The 23,237-nt window shown below is 34.5% G+C and overlaps 1 protein-coding gene across 4 annotated transcripts in view; it reads left to right on the top strand.

Annotated features, from left to right (window-relative positions):
• LOC108976798 (G-protein coupled receptor Mth2-like) overlaps nt 1-17,281 on the top strand; it is a 47,550-nt gene extending 30,269 nt beyond the window's left edge. The window contains exons 3-9 of one of the 4 annotated variants that reach the window (XM_018946144.1): nt 6,169-6,756; nt 8,130-8,295; nt 8,373-8,816; nt 8,880-9,051; nt 10,126-10,320; nt 10,629-10,895; nt 16,726-16,799. In XM_018946144.1, coding sequence (XP_018801689.1) covers nt 6,196-6,756; nt 8,130-8,295; nt 8,373-8,816; nt 8,880-9,051; nt 10,126-10,320; nt 10,629-10,830 — 1,740 coding nt within the window. In that variant the 5' untranslated portion in view covers nt 6,169-6,195 and the 3' untranslated portion in view covers nt 10,831-10,895; nt 16,726-16,799. Of the gene's footprint in view, nt 1-6,168; nt 6,757-8,129; nt 8,296-8,372; nt 8,817-8,879; nt 9,052-10,125; nt 10,321-10,628; nt 10,896-13,711; nt 13,896-14,251; nt 14,398-16,725 lie in introns of those variants that run through there. The other 3 variants (XM_018946146.1, XM_018946147.1, XM_018946145.1) reach the window with 3 other exon arrangements.
• Nucleotides 17,282-23,237: the final 5,956 nt, after the last annotated feature.

Raw genomic sequence — 23,237 nt, forward strand, 5'->3', positions numbered from 1 at the left:
CATATTTATTATTATATTAATATAAATATTTGCTTTGTTTCTAATCTCACATTTATTATCAATTAATCAATCGCCGCGCCAAAATGTAGGCAACATTTTCGGCATCAATTCCTGGTATACAGAATTTATAATAAGCTAGTACAACAAAATACAAGTTGTGATAATTTAAGCAGCATACATTTTGGGGTAGTCTAAGCGTAGTTACCATTGATTTCTAAAATTTGAAGAGCATCTAGTACATTTCCAAAGAGCAATAAGTTCCAATAACCCCAGAACAAGTAATCTAATCGTGTTAATTAAATGTTAATCGAGGCAATTAAATGTCACAAATTCTTGAAACAATCGAATCTTCAAACTTTTCAAGCAATAATTTCGTTGTTGTACGCATTGTGTGGCACATAGCCCCGTCTTGTTGGAATCAAATGTTGTCGATATCAACTTTTCTTCCGATTGCGGTTATAAACAGTTGATTGTCATCGAACTATACAGCTCTCCATTGACAGTAACGGTATCATCATTTCGTTCGTTCCGAAAGAAGTACGGATCGATGATTCCACCAGACCATAAACGACACCAAACTGTCACTTTAGGTGAATGTAATGGTTGTTTATGAAAAATTTGTGATTTCTCTTCTTTTTTTGTTTATTTATCGCATCACAAAAATGAAAGTGATGATTCATGGAATTACCCGTATAAGTTCGAAGAGCTTTCGTTTGTGACCTCTTTCCTAAAACTTTTCTACACTTTTCCATCATAACCTTAGCCCTCCCTTACTTTTTTCAAGAATTATTTTCAGTCACTGCATTAATTTCTGTCGAATAAATTTTTCTGTTTTCTACGTTGCCACCTTTTTCTTGATAAATATGAATTTATTATATTTTATCAGAATTGGTTTGTATTTTGATTCCTCAAAGTAATAAAAGCACAGAGAAATAAAAACAAATGAAAAACGTGTTCAAAGAAAAACTTAGGCTATAGTATTTTTGCCTATTTGTTGCGCCCTGCAATGCGTCTTGATAACAGTTTAAGATTAATTTCAAAGGCACTTTTGGGAATAAACTTAATTCTTCATTATGAAGCATCGTTGTTATGACCCTGACAAATGCGGAGACATTTATTTTACATGTGGGCAAATACTCAATGACAAATTACATTGAAACTGTATACTTACGTATATATGTAAGCACACCCAGTAGGAAAAAGAATAGCATCTTAGGCTCTTATTATTTTCTAAGATACTTTTTAACGTGTTAAAGTATTGTAATTATTTTTTAATAGTTAATAAAAATGTAGTTTTTAAAACTTGAAAATTAAAATTAATTAGATATCTCAGTGCGGCTTTATTTCTAGTTGTTTTCTGTTGAAATAAAAATTTATTAAACAGATCTTTTTAGTCCACTATTTCTGACTGTTTCTTAGAAAGAAAACTTAATTTTCATCACCAGCTCATTATGCTTTCTGGAAATTTGTTTTCCGTTTCTAAATATTCTTAAAAATTTTAAATAAATTTCCTGTTTTTAAAAACGATCCGAGTGTAATTCGAGTGATCTCGATTGTGGGCCTAAACCGCCATAAAAAGTTTAAATAATTCAGATTTGCTTTACTAAAAAATTAAAATTAAATGCACTCCACAGAGCTAAAACTTTTATTCACAGTTGTTTAATTGAGAAAGTTCGAAATTATCCACTGAAATACTAATTACTGAACTCAATAGATAAATACCTCTCTAAATATGATTACGATCGTTAAATGCAAAAATTATATTAAGAAAATATCAGATTGGAGAGTAATGTTCGGTCATGTCATGACATGTCTATATTTCCTTGATATTTATTTGAGATATAATCTAATATTAGAACTTGGAAGGTATCTAACCACCATCTCGTCGAGTGTGAAACGGACTGACAAAAAAAAAATATTTTCATATATTTTATACAAATCTCTATTATCGCCTGCAAAATAGCCACCTGTAATAGTACAATATACAAGAATGACCTTCATTGTCTTCAGTGAATTTTGGTTCTGAGATTGTTGGACAGTTTCGACGTCATATTCATAAATCATATACTTTTCGCTAGTAAAAATGTGTTTGATAAATGTAGGGTTCTCCGCTACGATATCAATTTTTTTATTTTCCGTCCTCTACTCTCATCATTTTCGCTAAAAATTCAGATATTTTACTTCAAGTCTAGCATTGACACTTTCATACCCAAAACATTACTCAGAATCGATCCTTAAGAGATATGGAGGTCCGTTTCCACTACGAACAAAATCTTCTGTTATCTTTCTAGTCTTAACATGACGGCTTTCAAATATTGTCAGTTTACTTACTAGATGTTACTGTTACCGTCAACAACAAAGAAGAACGTACGATTTCCAGGACCGACATTTTCGATGACTTCGCGTCCTTGTTCGCATGCCTTGGACCACTTAAGTACTTGTGTTTACGGTAAAGTAGACTTTCTAAAGCAGTTCTGCAGTATGTGTAACAATAATCGTTGCTGTGATGCCATTAGACACAAAATTTCTAGCGTGCATAGTATTTAGTTTTTTAGCTAAAAAATTAAGTTTCCATTAACTATAACAAGTTCAAGCGTCAAGAATTTCCTACAAGGTAGTTTGAAGTGATCTATGTCTGACGGCTTTCCTGCGCTTGCCATTAAGTATTTAGGTAAGTGCGCCGCCATACCACATGTATGTGTACATAACTTAGTAACAAACACCACCCTAAGGAATAGATAAGTTTACGAGCAATTTCCCTTTCAAAATAAATGAAACGATGACACAATTCCAACAACATAAAGAAGATATATTGCGTTAAATTATGACCAAGAGGCAACTAATTTGCATAAACAAAGAAGAGTCCAGCGAAGCAACAGTTGAAACTACACTAACATTTGATCATAATTTAATAAACACCGTTAAACTTAGCGACGCTTATGGTTGCCACAAAACTTATTGTGTACTTAAGCACTCTAATGATACTTACGTCAAGCTGTTATAAGTTCAATACAAATAATTATGGAAATTTATGAATATTCTGTTGCCCTCAGTCACACATGTAATCAATTACTGAGAGGCACATTACATTGACACTCGATGCGGTTTAATGATAGGCGTTAAAGGACCTTATGCCTGCGGGTGACTTTACGATAAGCTGAGCGTCAATAATCGTTTGACATTTGACAAATTATTTATGGGCTTCGTTGAATAATATTTAAGTGTATTGACATTCAATAATCGGAGTATTTATTACATATTATGGAATTCAGGTGGAGGTTTAGACAAAGCAGTTTGATGGACGACCTACATAGTTTCTTGATTCTTGTCTTTTTTATGAAAATATGTATAACGTATACTAATATTATGCATACTCATGAGATGTCCTTTGTTAAGTGGGAGTCTCTCTCCAAGTGCTTTTTTAATCTCGCTTTTAAAACGGACGAATTTCTACATGAAGTGTTCTGATAGAAGAAACGTGAAACCTCCGCTCTCGCTAGTACCCAACTTCGTTGTTTATTGTTTAATTGTACTCAAGCGAAGCTTTAAAGTATTTCAACAAAAAATGTGCGTAAGAAAGAAGTCGTCTGGAAGGAGGCAACGTATAATTATTCCTTGAAACTTTTCTATCCTTGTCCCTTTAAAAAAAAAAACAAAAAGTTTAAAGGAACTTAGAAGCTACAGTCATCCTGAGAAAAGCAATCGAAATTTGTGGTCCCAAAGAATTTTTGATATGCTCAAAATGGTGAGAGTTTTACTTTTCATCTTTATAATTATAGAGTATATATTTTTGTATATCTCTCAGTTTTATAGTAATAAATTCAGAGTTGGTACAACAGATCTTTTGTTCAACGGAACCGTTTGTATAAACTTTTCCTGGAATAAAAAGAACATTATTTTCCAAATAGAAAATATTATTTAGTTATGCCAAATATTATTCGATTTAAAGCGGTAATTTTTTTTAACAATACCTTTTTGACAGCTTGTTCATTTTCTTCTGTATTAACAGGTTGACATATACTATATATTTTCCAGATATTATCAAATTTCTAGCTAGAGACAGCAATTCTTTTCATTTGGATTCTGGTACACTATTTTCCCTCGTCTCTTGGGATAAATTCCTAAATACAAGTAGATATAAAAATTAGCAACCAAGAAGTAATTTCAGAATCTTTAGGTCTCTCAGTAATAAATTAAAAGCTGGTATAGTATTGTTTTTTTGTTTTCTCTAACAATACCTTTCGATCTAAGAAGAAACTATCGAGTAATTTAGCAAAATAATGCAACGGATAATGGTGTCCTAAACCTATTTTTTGAATTTACGCAAAGGTTTTGTCAAGCTAAATGTTTTATGTGTTGTGTTAAAAATCATATTATTTTAAGTCTACTCTTCTGAATCATCCTACATAAAAATACAGTCAGTATCTTCAAGAGAGCTTATGCTTATCAGACATACAGAAGTCTTCTCACCCCACATGGGAAAAATATATAGAAAGCGGTTATCAAAAGTAGCTTCTAAGCTTTTTTTTTAAACAATGGTTCTTTTTCAATGCTTGTGATCTACATAAGAATGTGTTTTTGGTTTTATTTTTTTGTTATCTTTCATTGAAGTGGTTTATGAAGTGGAAATATTATGCGTGGCTTCTTTGTTTGACAATCTATTGTCAAGTTTCTCGATTCACACACGACACTCACAACCCAACCGAACTGACCGCAAGATAAGGCTTTTATATGATAATGCACTGGCTTTGCAACAACTTTCTTACGTTAAACTACAAAGCTGTTTATGAATTGTGACAAAAAAAAAAAAAGTTCCCAGCACAAAGAATTTTTCTGCAATTTTGTATTATATTTATTCTGGACGACCTTTGACTTCTTCAACTGAGAAAAATATATCGATTTTGATGAATATTTCGGCTAAGAAATGCGTTCTTGCTCTTTCTCGTCCTAATAAAGCTGAATTTTTTCAAATAGAATACTGTACACAGGTCTCTTTGGTGATGCTTGACCGTATGAATTCCCATCCCAGGCTCATGAATAGCATTATAACTGTATGAGTTTGAAATGCTAACAAGCCAACAATCATCAGAATTTAGGATAAAAAAATGAGACGAAAGCCTCGTGAATTTGCTCCGGAGGGGCACACGGTCAATAGGCAGTTTTATTTGGCCATATTGAGGCATTTGCGAAAGAACACCCTTCGAAAATGCTCAGAATTGGGGAAAAACAATTCATGGATTTTACACGATGTTAATGCACCATCGCATCGAGCCACGATTTTGACCGAATTCAAAGCTCCGTGTGATTTTTTTTTTTTTTGTTACTCAACGGGTTTCAGTCGATCGAAGAGATAAAACAAAAAGTGTTTCAGGGACTGGAAATATCTGGTGGGGGGGCAATTTTTGAAACCGACAAAATAAGTATTGATGAATAATTAAATATTTTTCATTTTATTTCCATTTTACTTTTTTCACACAATAAATTCAAATATAGAAAGAATCAGATTCCCAATAAATATGGTGAATCCACCGGCATTGTTGAGACAACTAAAGAAAAAATGTCTAGTGCATTCGCGATATCGTTAAAATATCGGTGAAACATATTTACAATATTTATGACGAACAGGATATAAGAATTCGATCGATACTATTTTCATTTTGCAAAATATTTGTGATTTCAATGGACCTATCACCAAGTTCTTTCTTTCAGCCCGTATTTTGCATAAGAGAGCGATCTAGGCGACTAACGACCGACCTCTTTCCATTTTACCTAGATGGCTGAATTGCTAATAAAAAGAAAGAACAGGAACATTTAGTTAACAGTTTTTACTTATGACAACGGCTTCGTTGAGACACTTGGATATCAAAGGTCGATATTTGACTGAATCTCTGACGTAGTTATGGATATATTGGATATTATATTTAGAGCAGTTTCTCAGAGACGATCTCTATGTATTCCATTCTATAAATCCGTTTCGGTTAGAGATATGATAAAAGCTCTAAAAACTCAAAAAAGAGACTAAAGAAGAGATATTAGAAATATTCGATCCCTTGGGAAGAATAATGGAATCCAAAGAACTCTCTTCTAAACATTAAATATCTTCAAATCACACTATATATATGTTTATCTGATAAAATGGGAATTAATTTTTCATTCTCTACTTTGCAGCCTTCGACAGGAAGCGGTCCAAATACAATGTCACAAATACACACACAAACGCTTCTGCACAGATTGTCACCGCGCCTAGTCTATATCGGCTTGGCGCTTGCTATTTGCCTACCCCCACTAGTGAGCGCCTACAATGAGAACTTGCATCAACGCGATGGCATACATGTGCCTTGTAGCTTCTTCGATACGGTCAACGTGACGAATGATCCGCATTTCCCTAACGGTTCATATCTACACGATGGCACTATGATACCTTCACAGCTGATCGGCACATATGACTATATTTACACGGATCTCATGCGGCGCGTCGAAGTGGAGTCACATGTGCGAGCTTGTATTTGTAAATTGAAGCCATGCATTAATATCTGCTGTCCTTGGGGCGCCAGCTATAGCACCAATGAGAGCGCTTGCGTCAACAATACCGACTATGCGTGGCCCCAGCCGCTGTTGAATGTGACTATGCCGGATGAAACATTGAAGGCGGTGAATATTTTTACTGAATTTGCTGTGCAGAGTTTTCGACCATGTGAATTTATGTTCTCACTGCAACCGGAGCTCGGCTCTTTCGACGATTGGAAGCTATTCGAGGTGAGTGGTATTGGAGGAAATTGAAATCGTACATAATCGCATATGTGGCTGGTATTTTCAAGAAAGTATTGCATTAGAAGTATAAGTTCACTAATACTCGTAGTGACTTCCTTTCTAACTGAAGATTCGTACGTTTTAATAGAAAGCTTTTCTCGCAAATTGCGTTCCCCTCCACAACGAGAGATATCCTTCGAAGAAGTCTAACGACTACTGTAAAAATATGTATACCTGTTCAATGTCTGCCTGTTGGCCACGGTTAAGGGCACGGGAACTTCTTAGGTTAATTCGTAGCTTCGGTCGCTAGTAAAACTTATCGGTGGTCAGTGCCTTATTTAGGTTTAGAAAGTGGACTTTAGAAACAGAAGAGTACCTTTCCCTTGATTGTAAATCGCCTTCGTCTTTCCTGGCGTAGACATCGCTTACGTGATTATGGCGCCAATGAAGATTCCAAGTGTAGCTATGTCCTCCTCCGCCTGGTTTTTCTAACGGAATGGAGGTCTTCCGCTTCTTCTACATCCTCCGGCGAAAACTGCATCGTACTCTCAGAGCTGGAGCTCCATCCATTCGGACGACATGATCTAAGTATGTCAATGCCGTCGTATATCTCATCATCAGCCCATCGTTCCATCTATAAATGAATAGTAATAAAATCCAGATTTATATCCGTTTAGGGACTCGACAAGCAACTCAAACGTGGTGGTACCTTCCGGAAATATCCATACTATATACAGTCGAGTTTTAGTTAATCAGCTCTGTAGAAAATACTTCTAAAGGTCTATATGCGTATCTAATCGAAGACATCCATAGTAACCTACTTAATTACGTTTCTAGTCCATTTGAGTCTTTGTTCATCCAATTATCGGTTTGTTGGACCTCTTGATGCAAGTCAAACTTGATCACTGTACCTTTGTCTCAGAGTAAAACAGCAAGAGCGTTTTTTTCGGCACTATGTTGATATCTTGAAACTGTCTACCGATACTGTTAATCGAATTAGTGTCTGACTTTCACTCCATTGACCTCGGAGACAAAATCTTACGGCATCGCCTCCCGACAGATATTGGTTTTCTAAGACAAAAAACTCTTCAAAATGTTTAGGGGTTACTTAAAATTGGACATTCCACTCATCGATTCATTCAACGCCTATGGAGATATTATAATTGATGATAGATGCTCATTTCAAATTTTTAATACGCTTTTATTAGCTTCACTTGTATGTATGTATGTATGTATGTATGTATATATGTATGTATGTATGTTTGTAACTTTTTAAGTGGTAACGTAGAATATTTTTCTGTTTGATTTCTAGTCCATTTGAGATTTCGAAGTTATTTATTTAACTAAATATTAGTATTTCCTTCAATATTTCTTCACAGAATGGCACACTACTGCGCGTGTTCGACATGGTCTACCTCGCCAAGAGCGAATTCTGTTTCCATCCAACGGTGGCGAATGACACCACAGACACCATGTACATCATCAATCCGGCTAATTGCAACTATGATTCGGATTACAGCACCATTAAAACAATAAATGCTTATGGTAAGCTCACCTTAAGGAAAAAATTGTACTTAAACTTTACGCTCTAAATTCACACCGTCTCTCTACCATCCAAACAGCCATGTTGTTTTCCATACCGTTCATGATACTCACCATTGTCGTTTACCTAAGCATACCAGAGCTACGCAATCAACACGGCAAATCGTTGGTTTGCTATTTAATCGGACTCATCATTGGTTACTCGTTGCTAGCGATGAGTTCGCTGCAATTGGATGCATATTCCAGTCTGTCATTCTGCAAATCGCTCGGCTATGTCGCCTACTACTTTTTCATGGCGGCCTTCTTTTGGCTAAGTGTTATCAGCTTCGATTTGTGGCATAACTTCCGTGGCACGCGGGGCATCAATCGTTTTCAGGAGAAGAAACGTTTTCTCGTCTATTCGCTGTATGCTTGGGGTATACCGGTACCCTTTTTAATCTTCACATGGTATGCGCAGGAGATTGCTGCTATACCAGATTATTGGAAACCCGGTATTGGCGGTGGCGAATATTGTTGGTTGGATAGTAAGTATTTATCGTTATTATATGTCTTAAAATTGAGTTAACGCTTTTCCTCTTTTTCGTCAGTGCGCACCTGGTCAGCGATGGTTTATTTCTTTGGTCCAATTGTTCTCATAATTATGGCTAACAGCATAATGTTCGTCTTGACAGCCATGAAGATACATAAGGTCCAACGTGAAATGGCGCGTATAATGGCACGCGAGGATAGCACTAAGAATTTACGCACCGAAAAGGATAAGTGAGTAGTGTTTTGAGTATTAAGAATTAAAAGACAGCGGCTACGCTGGCTAGGTCATGTTGTCCGGATGGACGAAAACGCTCCAGCTCTGGAAGTATTCGACGCAGTACCCGCCGGGGGAAGCAGAGGAAGAGGAAGACCTCCACTCCGTTGGAAGGACCAAGTGGAGAAGGACCTGACTTCACTTGGAATATCTAATTGGCGCCACGTAGCGAAAAGGAGAAACGACTGGCGCGCTGTTGTTAACTCGGCTATAATCGCGTAAGCGGTGTCTACGCCAATAAAGAAGAAGAAGAAGAATGAAGACAGTTGCAAGGAAAGACGGAAGAACGGCCGATGAAATTGTCTTACTTTAAATACCTAAAAGTCAATGTTCTTAAACTATGAACTATGCAATTGGAACCCGTTCTTCGAGTGATGTACTATCACTTCTGTGAAACTAGGTCAACAAGATGTAATCTTTTTTACTGGAATACCACATAGATATGATGAGTATATAATTATATTCATGTCATATATTTTTCTCATTCCTCTGTAAATTTTATGGATTCTATCCTCAAAGAGCTGCGACGGCTTGGCGACTAAAAACGAATCGGGTCAATTGTTGTCACACCGTTTAGATGTAAATCGTATTTAAATGAGGGCATTCTGGGCATCATTAGAACGAGAACAATGCTTTCCCTTGTTTTCAAGCCGTTAGTCTATTACTTCTTTGTAAAGTTTACACTCTGCGTAATGTCGTCTCGCTAAAGAAGTGCCTGTGGTGTGTCTTCCCCTAAGGCCTTCACTTTTTGTTCCACGCACCTATTCCACTGTAAAGTTAAATCTAATGTGAGGCCATAAATTTTACCTCTTAGACACTTCCAACTAACTCTATTAAGTGTTAGTGGCCTCAAGCACGGAAAGAATGTTCGCTTTGTAAAATGGACGACGGTGTTTTTTGACGGTTTGATATTTAACCAACTTTTAATTCATTGTTTTTTGAAAAATCTGGTCAGCTGGACTTGCTACATCCAATATTTACTCCGAGAGGTTTTATATATTAAACCAATCATTTCTACTTCACTTCCACAGATTCGGTCTCTTTCTGCGCTTATTCATGGTTATGGGCGTCACATGGTCTATGGAGATCTTCTCGTATTTTGTCGGCGCCGATAGAGGCTGGGCCAAGATCTTCTACATTTCGGACATCTGCAATGCCATACAAGGTTTCCTCATATTCATGTTGTTTGTCATGAAGAAGAAGGTCAAGCATTTGATAACAAATCGGTAAGTTAGCAATGTTGCCAATTTATAACTGTATATTAAGTGCAAAAGCAAATTGTCTTGTCCCAAAAAAAAAAAAAAAACAACACAAAAGCAAAAACAATATTGTTTATCATTATGATTTGAATTTATCTAATGTTTCGTTTTGTTTTGTTTTGTAAATTCGTAAATTCGCTCATGAAACGCTCATCAACAAACTCAAATTCATCAAAAACTCACAAAAACTCCATGAAAAAAACAAATTTAAAAAAATATAATTTTTGTTAAATTTTAAAAAAATATAATTTTTGTTAAATTTTATGACAACAAAGCACTGTGCGCATACGCAGTTACCGTCAAAGCGAGTCGACGACTGTCGGCGGCGGCAGCATTTCAATGCGTCGGCGCTTTCAAAATGTCTCACTGCACATAAGACAGTTAATTGTCATACGAAGCGCTTTCAATCCGCCGTCCACACGACATCACAGCAACAACAACACAAGTAATCGCTTCACGCATTCGCATACAGTGTAATTATCAGGGGAAATCGCAAAAATTCGACATTCGTATATCATTCCATAAAGTTTTGAACTAGCCCGGTGCGTAAAAATTAAAAAAAAAAAAACCGAAAAAGTCAAATGTGCTCGTGTTTTTGAATGTTATGTATTGTATTTATTTAGGGGAACTCTATGTCGTCTTTTTGAGGTTATGTGCAACCGTGTTGAACTAAAAACAAATTAACCTATAGTGACTCAAGCTGCGATTACTCAATATTAATCTATCATAACACTATTTGCTGCGAACATATTGGAATTTTTTTAATAAAGTTTATATGTGATAGTTCATATTTCTCCGAAGAGGCTTCGAAGTGAACACAAGCTTTCTTGATCTATATTATAAGTTATCTATAAATAACTTTATTTCACCAGTGACGCCCGAAATGTTTGATTTCCGATAGTTCATTCTCCACTTTTTTTGTATTTATACTTTCTTATAGCTCAAAAATGAACAAAACCGCTCTAAAAATGTGAGAATTGTGCATGTATTGTACCCAATGCCACTTTGCGAGCTGTGTTTAAGGCTAATTGCTTACACAATACACTAGTTTACTGTGAAACAATAAGCAACTCACTGAAATTTTTATCCTTCTTTCTTAGCAGGGTAGTCCTAAGTGGACTATTGCTTCCGCTCTACTTTCCTCCGAATTTCCCCGATCCGCTACTAAGCCCCTCCAGTTTGACAAGCTTATCTCACTTAGGTCATCGATCATTGTAGTATCTACCTATAATTTTCTTGGTCTGTCTGTTATTTTGAAGGCTTTTTCACGATATTTTTTTTTTTTTTTTGATTTGGCATTATGTTCCCAAGCCCAAGTCAGCGTATTTACTAGGTTTCTATCAAATATTTGACGTTTTGTCCAATAAGAATGTAAATCGTATAAAAAAAAAAAAGTATCGCGAATTCTTCATCTCCCGCTTATATGGAAGACAGGTAAGTTAAGGTTGTACCAACACAGGAAAAAAATTGACCTGTCTTCCATATAAGCGGGAGATTTAAATGAAGAATCCTCGACACTTTCTGGACAGGGTGTATATATCCTATCCAATAAGGTGTTGAAGAGGAAATAAGGTCTTGAAGATCGGAACGATAACATGCTATAGGTGGGCTTCCAACTTGATTGACCCAAATATTTTTCTCTAGATTTTCCTACCAAAAGATGATGTGTAGGGCACGTTAGTCACCTGCATTGTCTAAACTTCAGGAATGCATTGAGATCCCGTCACTTTTTCTTGGCCTATAGATTTACACCTAATCGAAACTTCAAGATCTAACCCATTTGAGTCTTTATACCCTGAACAGGGTGTATTAAGTTAGTCAATAAGTTTGTATCACCCACCAGTAAACGTTGGAGACCCTATGAATTGTATATATGTATATATGCGCTGAGTTTATTTAACCATGTTCGCTGATCAGTAGACCGCACCACCAACATAGAACTACTATAGAATATACCTGCCATACAAACTGATCGATCCAACTCAAATTTTCGCACCAAACCGTTGTTTTTGTTGGTTGAAATGATAGCTCTTGAATTTCTTGAGGTTGCTTTTCCGCCCAAACAAGTAATTTTACTTGTTTCCCACCCATTGAGCCAGAAATGGGCCTCATTGCTGAGATTTTTGGTTTGAAAATGTCGCATCTTCTTTTAACTTTTCACGAGTCCATGGAGTGAAGCGCTGTCGCTTGGAAAGGACCACCGGTTTCAGTTCTTATAGAAGCAGCATTTTGTACGCTTCCAATTTAAGATCTGGATATAAAAGGCGTCAAGTCGTTCCATACGTCAGTGCGAGTTGCGGCTGCTATATTTTCTTCACTTCGTGCTGGACGTGGTCTATTCGGCAAAATATTATCGAATAATGAATGCTGGGACTCAAAATGATATAGGCTAGTTTCAAACTGAACCAAAAGAGTCTTTCTCTAGCCAGTGTTGAAGAGTTGCAAAATATCATTGCTTCCATCTTTGCTTCGATATTCCATCTCAGGAAGCAGGCGACCTCTGTCACATTGTATATAGTTTTTAAGCAATCTAGAAAGGTTAGATAACCGTCGTAAAACATTATATTCATTTTTTTAGAAAAATTAGGATCCTTTCTGACCATTCTATAACCAAAACGACTTAAGACCTTTCAGTACCTTTCGCTAAGTAATCATTGCTTTCCACACTAACTCATCACAGATAGTGCCCCTTTTTGGGTTCACATAAGCATTGTGGTGCTTCGAGTACAATTACTTGGGTTAAAACCTATCTATAACTCTACTATTTACTTTACTATTTACATACATACATATGTACAGTATTTATAAAAAACGAATAATCCCAGTGATGACACTCGTGCTTCGCCATTATTGTGCAAAATAACGGTATAAAGAAAGCAGCGTTTAAAGGACTTGCTTGCTACGCGCTTAGCTGTGATGCTTTGGTGATGTCATGCGCCATGGTCTTACAAAATGCGAAGCTTTATAAAAAAATTATGATTGCATAACATTAAATTTCACTCATTTGTACAAAGTGTCACATTACAGCTATTATAATAAATTTATATAAAACATAATTCATGATCATGCATACATACATATATATTTACAATATAAAATAAAGAACTTACATATATTTCAGATTATTTGAAAAACTTTACTCTAGCGCGAGCGATTACCTTTAAGTATTGTAAATATTTTTTGCCTACTTTTTTCAACATACAAAGCTCGAAGAATTAACAAAAAAAAATATTTATATAAATTTTGTACTCAAATGCATTTGCCCCTCTGCCCTCTCATCAAAATTTCAATTTCATCATACTGTTGCACTTACGATTTTCCGTTATTTTCTAAATTTCTCTTTTATGTATTCCGTTAGAATGAGTGTAGTAACTAATACCAAAAGCGACAGCAAGCAGGTCGCAGTGATCAACATAGCGCCGCCACAATAACAAAGGCTCGCACCCAATCACTACTGCTACTGCTGCTGCTGAGCTAAACGCTACATACACAGCGGCGGCCACAAACATAGAAACACATATAACAAAAACAAAAAAAAAAAAGAGCATAAAAAGAACTTAAAATTTTGCTACCTGCTACCTGTTGCCTGCCATTTGTTTTCCGCCATGCATTTCTCACCTGCCTCCTGCAAAATTAAACACCAAAACCAAAAAAAAAAAAATCCTAGCATTGTTTACTTACATTAAATTGGCTTATGAATATGCTAAAGACTGTATCTACTCATGTTATAACTGTAAACTGTAGAACCAGTAGTCAAATACGCCATGTACAAAACAAAATTCAAAAAACAAAAAGCAAACAAATCTATAACGTTATTTACTCGCTACTCGTCACTACGAGTGACACGCCAAAACAAGCGAATATGTCAAACAATAATTTATAATTGATTTCTCGAAAGCCTACTCAAGCGCCGGCCGCCGGGTACGAGCCACACGAACTCCACCAGCTCAACGAATTCCGATTATAATCAAAATCCCGATAAGTATGCAATGAAAATGAAGTCGTCACAGGCGCTGCGTGGCAGTGATCGCTTCTAGCGAAGAGGTAAATACAGCCATCAATAATAACGGCATTTAGTTTTGAGAAGTTTGAGTAGCAACTCACATAGATTATAGCAAGGTACAAGGTGTTTAACCCATACGTAGTTAAATCCAATATTATATCCTAGTTATTAACCCTTTTCAGCACTTACGCACAAAAAGTACCTAAAAAGTTAGTTAAATTCAATATACTAATAACCGGTTATAATTATTGATCTTTATACACGATTTGGAGAGTCATATTATATATATTATACTATATACCACGATGATGCTAGAATAATAAATATTTACTGTAAAGAAATTTTATGACGGCTCAAGTATAACTACTACGGGAACTCGTCGGAATTTTAGACTCGTTGCTACACAATATCGAGTACTAAGAGTGAGCCACAATCTCTACATCACGAAGTCGTACGAGGCAGCAAATATGAATTATGTATAAATTATAATGGCAACACTAACAGGGTCATTTAAACACGACACTAAAAGCCTCAACAGCGAGAGGGAACAACAACAACAGGAAACAACGAATACTCTTACAACACCAACGTGTTGAGAGAGCACATAAACTGCAAATACTAACCACCGATTTTCAATTAGCGACTAACTAAGAATATCGAGTAAAATAGCAACTTACCCTCGGATACGTTTCTTTGAATTATCAAATATCAATTATGAACGAAAACAAAAATCTGAACGAGTCTTTTAAACGAGATGGAGAAAAGTTATTGCAAACAATTTAACGAATCGTTTATAAGAGAAACATAGAACGAAGAGCAACTAAGATCGTTAATATTACATCATCTGATCAAATTTGACGCAGACTGACAAAAAAAAAACTTGTATCAATTTTGAATGCAAATCTTTATGATCCCCTTCAATATTATAATTTTTCATATTACTTTCTATAAGCCTCGACTGGCGTGGCCTTCAGTGTCTCCATTGAACTGTAGCTTCTTTTGTTTCTGCGAATTTTTGGAGCGCCAGTCGCTAAATAGTTGGATAGTTTCGACGTCATATTTATAAACTCAGGGCTCGTAAACAGAACTGAAGCGTTTAATAAAAGTAGTGTTCTCAACTATATTGTCCATTGTCCAGTAACATTTTTCCGACCCAAACCCGACGTATAAAATGACATAAGCAAAATATAGTAAGACTTTTTAACTTAAATTTCGCGTAAAAACTCATTTGTTGAAATATATTTTTTCTGCCACAATCACACATGGCACATAAATAGCATTCGGCGGTTTTACGAGGTGGGCAGAATAATAATTCTGGTGCCGAAAGATTCAAAATTTTTGAAAAAGCTATCGGTGATAATTGTGTGTCACAAGCAATTGTTTTTGATTGCTACGAATTATTCAAAGGGGGTCGCGTAAGCGGTGACCACGAACCACATTCAGGACGAAAGGCAGGACGCGCATTGAAGTCTCTTCCGGAAATTGACTTTAACAAATATTTCGAGGATTGGAAAAAACGGAGCCAAGGGGAATTACTTTGAGGGGACGACATACATAAACTTTGAAGAATAAATTAAGAATTTTAAAATTATAAAAAATAAAATTTTCATAGTGGAACTTTGTTTGTAGTGGTTTTTTTATGTGCAAGGGGAAAAAATCGCATGGGCGATAAAAGCAAAAAAATGCTGGTACAATTGATTTTTGAGACCTGAAAAGCGCTTCAATGGTAAGATATAAAAAAATGAATGAAAGAACAACAAATACTTGTGTGGATTTTGAGGAAGCCTACCAATTGGGTATGGTAAGCGTAAAAGCGAAACTACACTGGCATAAAAATAACAATTTATATACAGATTTCTAAAAAAGCGCTAATTTATTAAGTATTATTATTTATATTTTTAAGAGATAATCTCTAAACATCATGTGAAATATTTTTGCGCACAGAAAATAGCCACTTTAGCTACAAATATAAATTTATATACACTAATATGCAATAATTATGCATGCTTTCGACTATTTCGACACCTCGAAATATTAAAAATGCGCGACGCACGCAGCGGCGAGCAATCAATTAAAAGTGAATGTAAAAGCTTGGCATGCCATAAAATGTTGCGTATACGCCCACGCGCACAAAATCACTTCAACTTAAATATATTTTTGTAGTTCATACATTCATATATGTATGTTATGTATGTTTGTTTTTCAGTATATATATGTTGCATGTGTAGCTTGGAAATTCGGTTGCTTAATGGATATGTGTCTAGCTTTTTATATGTATATGTGTGTTTATGTGCTAATAATAAAAAAATATTAAAATGAAATAAATGAATTACAAATAATTTTTCTTCAATTTTCATTGCCGAAAACAGCTATTCGTCTACACGTGACAGCTGCAACCAGCGCCAGAGCCAATACTCAACGAAGACAACGTCCAGCAGTGTTGGCAATTTAACGCTCTCGGCTGCTGGTCCCGCTGAGAGGCCGCTAATGATGCCAACCGAACGGACGACAAGTTTGAGAAATTAAATTGCAAAAGTAAAATGAATGAGAATTAAGTGAATTAAACGAAGTGGATTAAAGTGAAATAAAATGGATTCAAGTGAAATGAAATGGTTAAAAAAAAAATGAAATTCATTAAATTGAAAAATGCTTTAAAGCGTGATTTGAATATTCAGAGCGGCGCAAAATTTTTATGAGCATGAGCGAGAGGCAAGGGAGAAAATGTTAAAGCCCAAAAAACTGCAGAGGTGAAGTGTAGAAAAGCGAAAAAAATCACTGGCAGCCGCAAAGCAAAAAATTAAGAAACAAAAATCATAAATAAAAAATCATATTTAGCACAAAAATGAGCAAGAGTCGTAGATTTTAAGTGATTAAGCATAGCACTTAACTATTTTTAATAGCAACTTACATATTTATGTATAAAAACAGAAAAAAAACTTTGTGAGCGTGTCATATTTTTGTTGTACCATATGTATTTAAGTAATTCACTTAAGAATTTAGTTAGCTTTAAATAATAATTATGAAAATTAGCGAGTTAGCAACGAGCCATATAAAATATTTAAAACACATATAAAAGACATACATAAATACTGTTATGCATATGAGGGCATATAAGCACGCACATGCGCAAACGAGTAATGAAATAATAAATCACTAACTGTACTTAAATTACAAAACTATGAGTTTATGTTTAAAAATTCTTGGGTGGCAAGTAATGCGAAAGGACACAGTGGCGGCTAAATGAAAGGTATAAAAAGTGATGTTAAGCTTCCTAAAAAAACTGTGGTCTAATTAAAAACTTAATAATAAAAAGTTAATTTAGTTATTATTTTAATTAAAAAAGTAAAGATTACAGTAGTGGATAAACAAAAATTTCAAAGATTAATGGTTTTAAACTTAAAAAAATTTTATTATTGATAAAAAAATTAATGATTTATTTTTCATTTTCGAAAAAGCTAATTTGACAAAAAAAGTAAAAGTCACAGTGGTGGCTAAATGAAAATTATGAAGATGAAAATTATATTAAGTTTCTAATTTTTATTTTAGAAAAACTGATTTTAATTAAAAAAATAAAGGTCACAGTGGTGGCTAAATGAAAATTTTAAAATTAAAAAATGGTTTTAAGTTTAAAAAAATTGATTATTGATAAAAAAAAATTAATGATTTATTTTTCATTTTCGAAAAAATTAATGCAATAAAAAAAGTAAAAATCACAGTAGTGGCTAAATGGAAATTTCAAATTAAAACAAAATGGTTTTAATTTTTATGTTGTCTAATCGAAAATATCATACAAAAATTAAATCATTATTTTTAGTTTTCGAAAACATTATTTTAATAAAAAAAGAAAGGTCACTTTAGTTGCTAAACAAAAATTACAAAAAGAAAAAATTGTTTTAGTTTCTTAAAAAATGTTTCTGAGCAAAAATTTAATAAAAAAAACAATAATCAATTATTTTTAATTTCAAAAAATATTTTAATACAAAAGTAAAAGTCGAAACATTTTCAAAAGTCGAAATATTTTTTTTCTAAAATTATACATTATTAAAAAATATTTTGTTTATGAAAATTTAACCAAAAGCTTTAATTCCTATCTATTCTTTTCTTTTCATATTTTTTATTTTCATATTTATTTAAAGAATTTACATTTGAATATAGAAATATATTGTAATAAGATTTGTGGTAGAATTTTTTGAATATTTGCACAAAATCACCTCTTAAAAGAAGAAAACCTTAATCTTTGATATATGTACATATTACTTTAATAAATATACCGTCATTTTATTAAAATTTGTTGATTAAAATTCTTGGAAATATAAATTCAAAAAAAAAAAAAAATTTAAATGATTAAATTGAAACACTCAACGTCAATGACAGTTCAACATAACTTCAAATTACTTTCATTTTTTAAATATACTTCTTTAGTGATTCGTAGAGCTCTGTTGTTCAAAAGTTTTACAGATCCGAGTGTTTTAGTCCTTAGAAGAGAAAAGCAAAAGAACATTCAAATCATAGTAGAAACAGCAAATGTCTCAACTGTTAGCTTTCCGAATTCGAAAAACATCCATACAGATTCGGGTAGATAAACTTTGATAACAAAGATACATCATAATAGGAAGCGAAAAAGTTAGGGAATAATCAATTACGGACTATCTGAGGTTGAGAAAAGTAGAAGGATGGGTGTGTTAGAATTTTTAAGGACTAAGAATGGTTTATCTCGATTTCCGACAAAACTCCAAGCCCTATAGAAAACTGTTATTGAGCAATGTTGTAGGTAATGAAAAGTTCTATAACTTTTGTATATTGACTTTCTTCACATAACCTCAAAATTTATGTCAAAAATTCAAATAACCAAGTTTTTGAGCTATTTATTTTTTTTATGAAAAAAAATTTTTTGTCGCCATCTTATGTTCCAAACATACTATTTTCTATCAAAAAATTCCAAGTCAAAATATGCTTTGCACCAGTCCAATATTTGTGTCGTTAAGCCACTATTTTTGAATATACAATGTATAATGTTTTTAGTTGAGTGGTCAAGTGTAATTGAAAATATTATATACCACCTATATGATTTCACATTTTTCAGTAACACTGTTTGAAATGTACGCACTCCCTCTCAAAATTTATATGCAAGCTTGGTTATCGGCTATTTTGTTTAGCCGTGCTACTAGTTACTGGCTATACATCATAGTAATAGTAGTAACCATAAATAATAGGGGTCATCGGTAAAATTTACTTACCCAAATGTGTATGACAATTTTTTGAAGCAGTCATACCTGCAAAAGAAAGAATTAATTGAAAACAATTACAAATGTAAAGTTCTACAAATGACAGTAAAGGGAAGGCATATCGTCACTTAAAATGCAAAATAACGTAACATCACTTTTCATATGTTTACTGGCGAGTAAAAACGATGTAATAGAGACCGCTCATGTTCAAGAAAAACTTGAGTTTTGGTTATAAATTGGTTATGTATTGGTTATAAAGTGGTTATGTATTGGTTATAAAGTGGTTAGATATTGGTTATAAAGTGGTTATGTATTGGTTACCATGCACACATATTGGAAAAAGTTTCAGTGTTGGTTATATATTGGTTATGCTAACTGTCAGTGATTTTCGATGTTTTTTTATGAGACGTAAATTCCCATTGTAGGTGACGATATACATATATTCTTCATAATGTAGATAATTATTGACATATATATATATCTAGTTATGTAGTAGGTGCCTTTTTTTTAATTCATATGAAGTAAAACCCGTTAAATTGTATTTAATTACACTCCATATAAATCTTTATGTGCTTATGTGTATGCGCCTGCGCTGTCAAAGTTATGTAAGAAAATATTCATCATCTTTTGCCATGCTTTATGCACTTATGTTGTATTTAATAATATTATTAAAATATGTATACATTTTGTTATGTTTTTTTCATTATAAATTTATAATTAATTTATATGTATATTTGTTAATTTTATAAATAATAAATTACATAAGATTTAATTTTTTAAGTATGAATTGTTAATTATTATAAATATTTTCGATTTGAATAAAAGTGTAAATAAAACACCAGAGAAAGAATAATTATGATTCGACATTTACTGTTCGCGTTTATAGCCGAACCGGTGCAGTAGGTTGGTCGATAAGAACGGTTATATATGTAGAACTGTGCGAAACTGAGTCGAAGAAGAAATTTCCATAATTGGTGAAGTGTTACAGATAAAGTCACAGAATCAAATTTCGACCAGTATTTTACCAAGTTCAATTTAATTTACACTGGAAGGAATAAAATCCATAAAATTGTCATTTATAGCCATATATATATTATAATATATATGCTTGCTATTCAAAGCGGCGGCGAAGGACTGACAAGTGATAACTGAGAACAACCATACATCAGCTTCTTTGTAGAATATGGTCGGACGAAAGCATGCCCGAGGATTTTAATTTAAGTGTGCTCTATCCAATCCACAAAAAGGGAGACCCCACAAGTTGCGCCAACTACCGTAGGATAAACTTCTTCAACATTACATACAGATTTCTAGTGAGCGTGCTGTGTGAAAGAGCCGGCTTTAACGCCATCAAAAAATTTATTGGACCTTATCAGTGTGGCTTTAGGAAAATAAACAACAGACCAGATATTCACCATGCGCCAAATCTTGGTAAAGATCGACATACACCACCACTTCGTCGATTTCAAAGTAGCTTTTGAAACACGAAAATGGAGCTGCCTTTATGCCGTTTTTTCTGAACTTGGTATCCCCGAAAAGCTAATACAGCTCTGTCAGCATTGGTATGGACCTCATCGAACCATTCGATACCAAACGAGGTTTCAAACATAAATAAAAAATAATACGAGCTGCCGAGTTTAATAGAGATGGTACAATCTTCTATTATGATATTGATATCATTGACCTCAACAACCGCGCCGTTAGTTCTGCTTTCTCCAGTAGGACAAGGGAGCGAAGCAAATGGGTCTGGTAGTGAACGAGGGCAAGACGAAATATCTCCTGTCATCAAACAAACAGTCGTCGCATTAGTGACTTGGGTCCCACGTTACTGCTGGCCATCATAACTTCGAAGTCGTAGATAATTCTTCCATCTTGGAACCAGCATTAACACCAACAGCAACGTCAGCCACGAAATCCAACGCAAAATAACTCTTGCCAACAGGTGCTACTGCGGACTGAGTAGTCAATAAAGTCCTTTCTCGATGAACAAAGACCGAATTCTACAAGTCACTCATCAGCCCCGTCCTGCTACATGGTGCAGAGGCAAGTACAATGACAACTTCCGATGAGTTGGCTTTACGAGTAAATAAGTCATAAGTTGCTAGTTGACTCAGAGAAGGTAGGTTCCCGGTTTCCCGAGAAAAAGCTTTCTGAAAAACTGCTTCGATTAGATGCCTTACAACTTGGATCACTGCATTGCGAAACCGTCACCCTATGCAAATGCTGTAAGGGATATGTGGACAAAGGAAAGCCTCTGGAAACAAGATGCAGTGAGATCGAAGCTTAGGGGAAAAGCAGGAGGGGTAGTCTTCTGTCAGGAGTTCTCTATCAACTCTTGTATACTAGACCACCCAGTGCTTAAGCAGGAATAGGTCGCTCAAAGTGTGGTCAGGACCTGTCAAGCAGTGTTTGACCTAATTATGAGTAGTAAGTATGTTATCCGACTTGTTTGGGTGCGGCGTGACTGCAACATCACTATAAACTGCAATGCCGATGAGCTCGCGAGGGGACACCTTTACTCCAATTTAATTATATTGAAAGCTAGTCAGTACTATGATATTATTTTGCGCTTTAGCATTGGATCTCTTATCTCGATCAGCACGGATGAACAACAAAAACTTTTGTGGCTGCATGATCCCCATTTTTGTTGACTCCAAGATTAAGATCAACATCTGCCCTTAACGTAATTGCTCTGAGAGTTATGTATTGTCAGCTTATATTGAAGACGTTGAGCATTGTTTTTACCATTTTCTCACTTTGTGGGGTTTTTTTATCTTAAGATCAAGATTATCATGCGCTTTTAACATAACTTCATTGAAAATGATGACTTAATAGCTTAAACTGAAGGAATCGACAGATATTTTTCGCCATTGTTTCAGTATAGGAATATTCAATATTTTTCTTAGGAAGCAACTTTTACTATAAATATCAACTTTTTGGGAAAAAAGGCTTGAATTTAAAATTCTGAAATGTAAATTAATAATGTGGAAAATCGGATTATGATTTTAAGAACCGATCAGTGGTGAAGAGGCAGCTTTTAGTCATAACCCTTACGCCTCCCATATAATCTCAGTTTCCGCAAAATTACACTAGAGCCGATCTTTATAGTATTTGATCAAGGTAGGTAAAGGTTGGCTTGCCACAAACCGCAGAAGTATTGAGTAAATTCTGATATTGAAGAGTTTTAACAATTTTCTCATTTTTTTTCCAATATTTAACTCACTTTCAAAGCTCCACTGACACGAGCATTTTCAGCAAGCAAGCGCTATTTTCAAGTGAATTCTTGATATGACTCTGAACATAAGTATGTAAATATTTCCTTAACAAAGTAATATATGCGCCATCACTTTATTTTAAGTTTTCGAAGGAGCTTTTGCAAGCTTTTGGTTTGTGACACCACTAAACCGACAGCAAGCTGTTTACTGCTTCAAGCTATTTTCCAAAATTTTAGAATCTTTCTTTACTTTTTTTGCAAATTGTTGTTGGCTTATGAAGGCCAAGATATCTAGCGAGCGTGTAGTGTAGTCAAGCACGCATATTGACACATACAAACACACTCAACGAAATGTGAATGCGCGTGTGTGCCATTACTTAGAATGAGCATTTGTGAGCGGTTGTTGGCTTGTCGCTATCGCAAATGCTGGCAGTTTGTTTTG

The sequence above is a fragment of the Bactrocera latifrons genome, unplaced genomic scaffold (assembly GCF_001853355.1).
Source record: "Bactrocera latifrons isolate USDA-ARS-PBARC rearing strain unplaced genomic scaffold, ASM185335v1 scaffold_8, whole genome shotgun sequence".
Lineage (NCBI taxonomy): Eukaryota > Metazoa > Arthropoda > Insecta > Diptera > Tephritidae > Bactrocera > Bactrocera latifrons.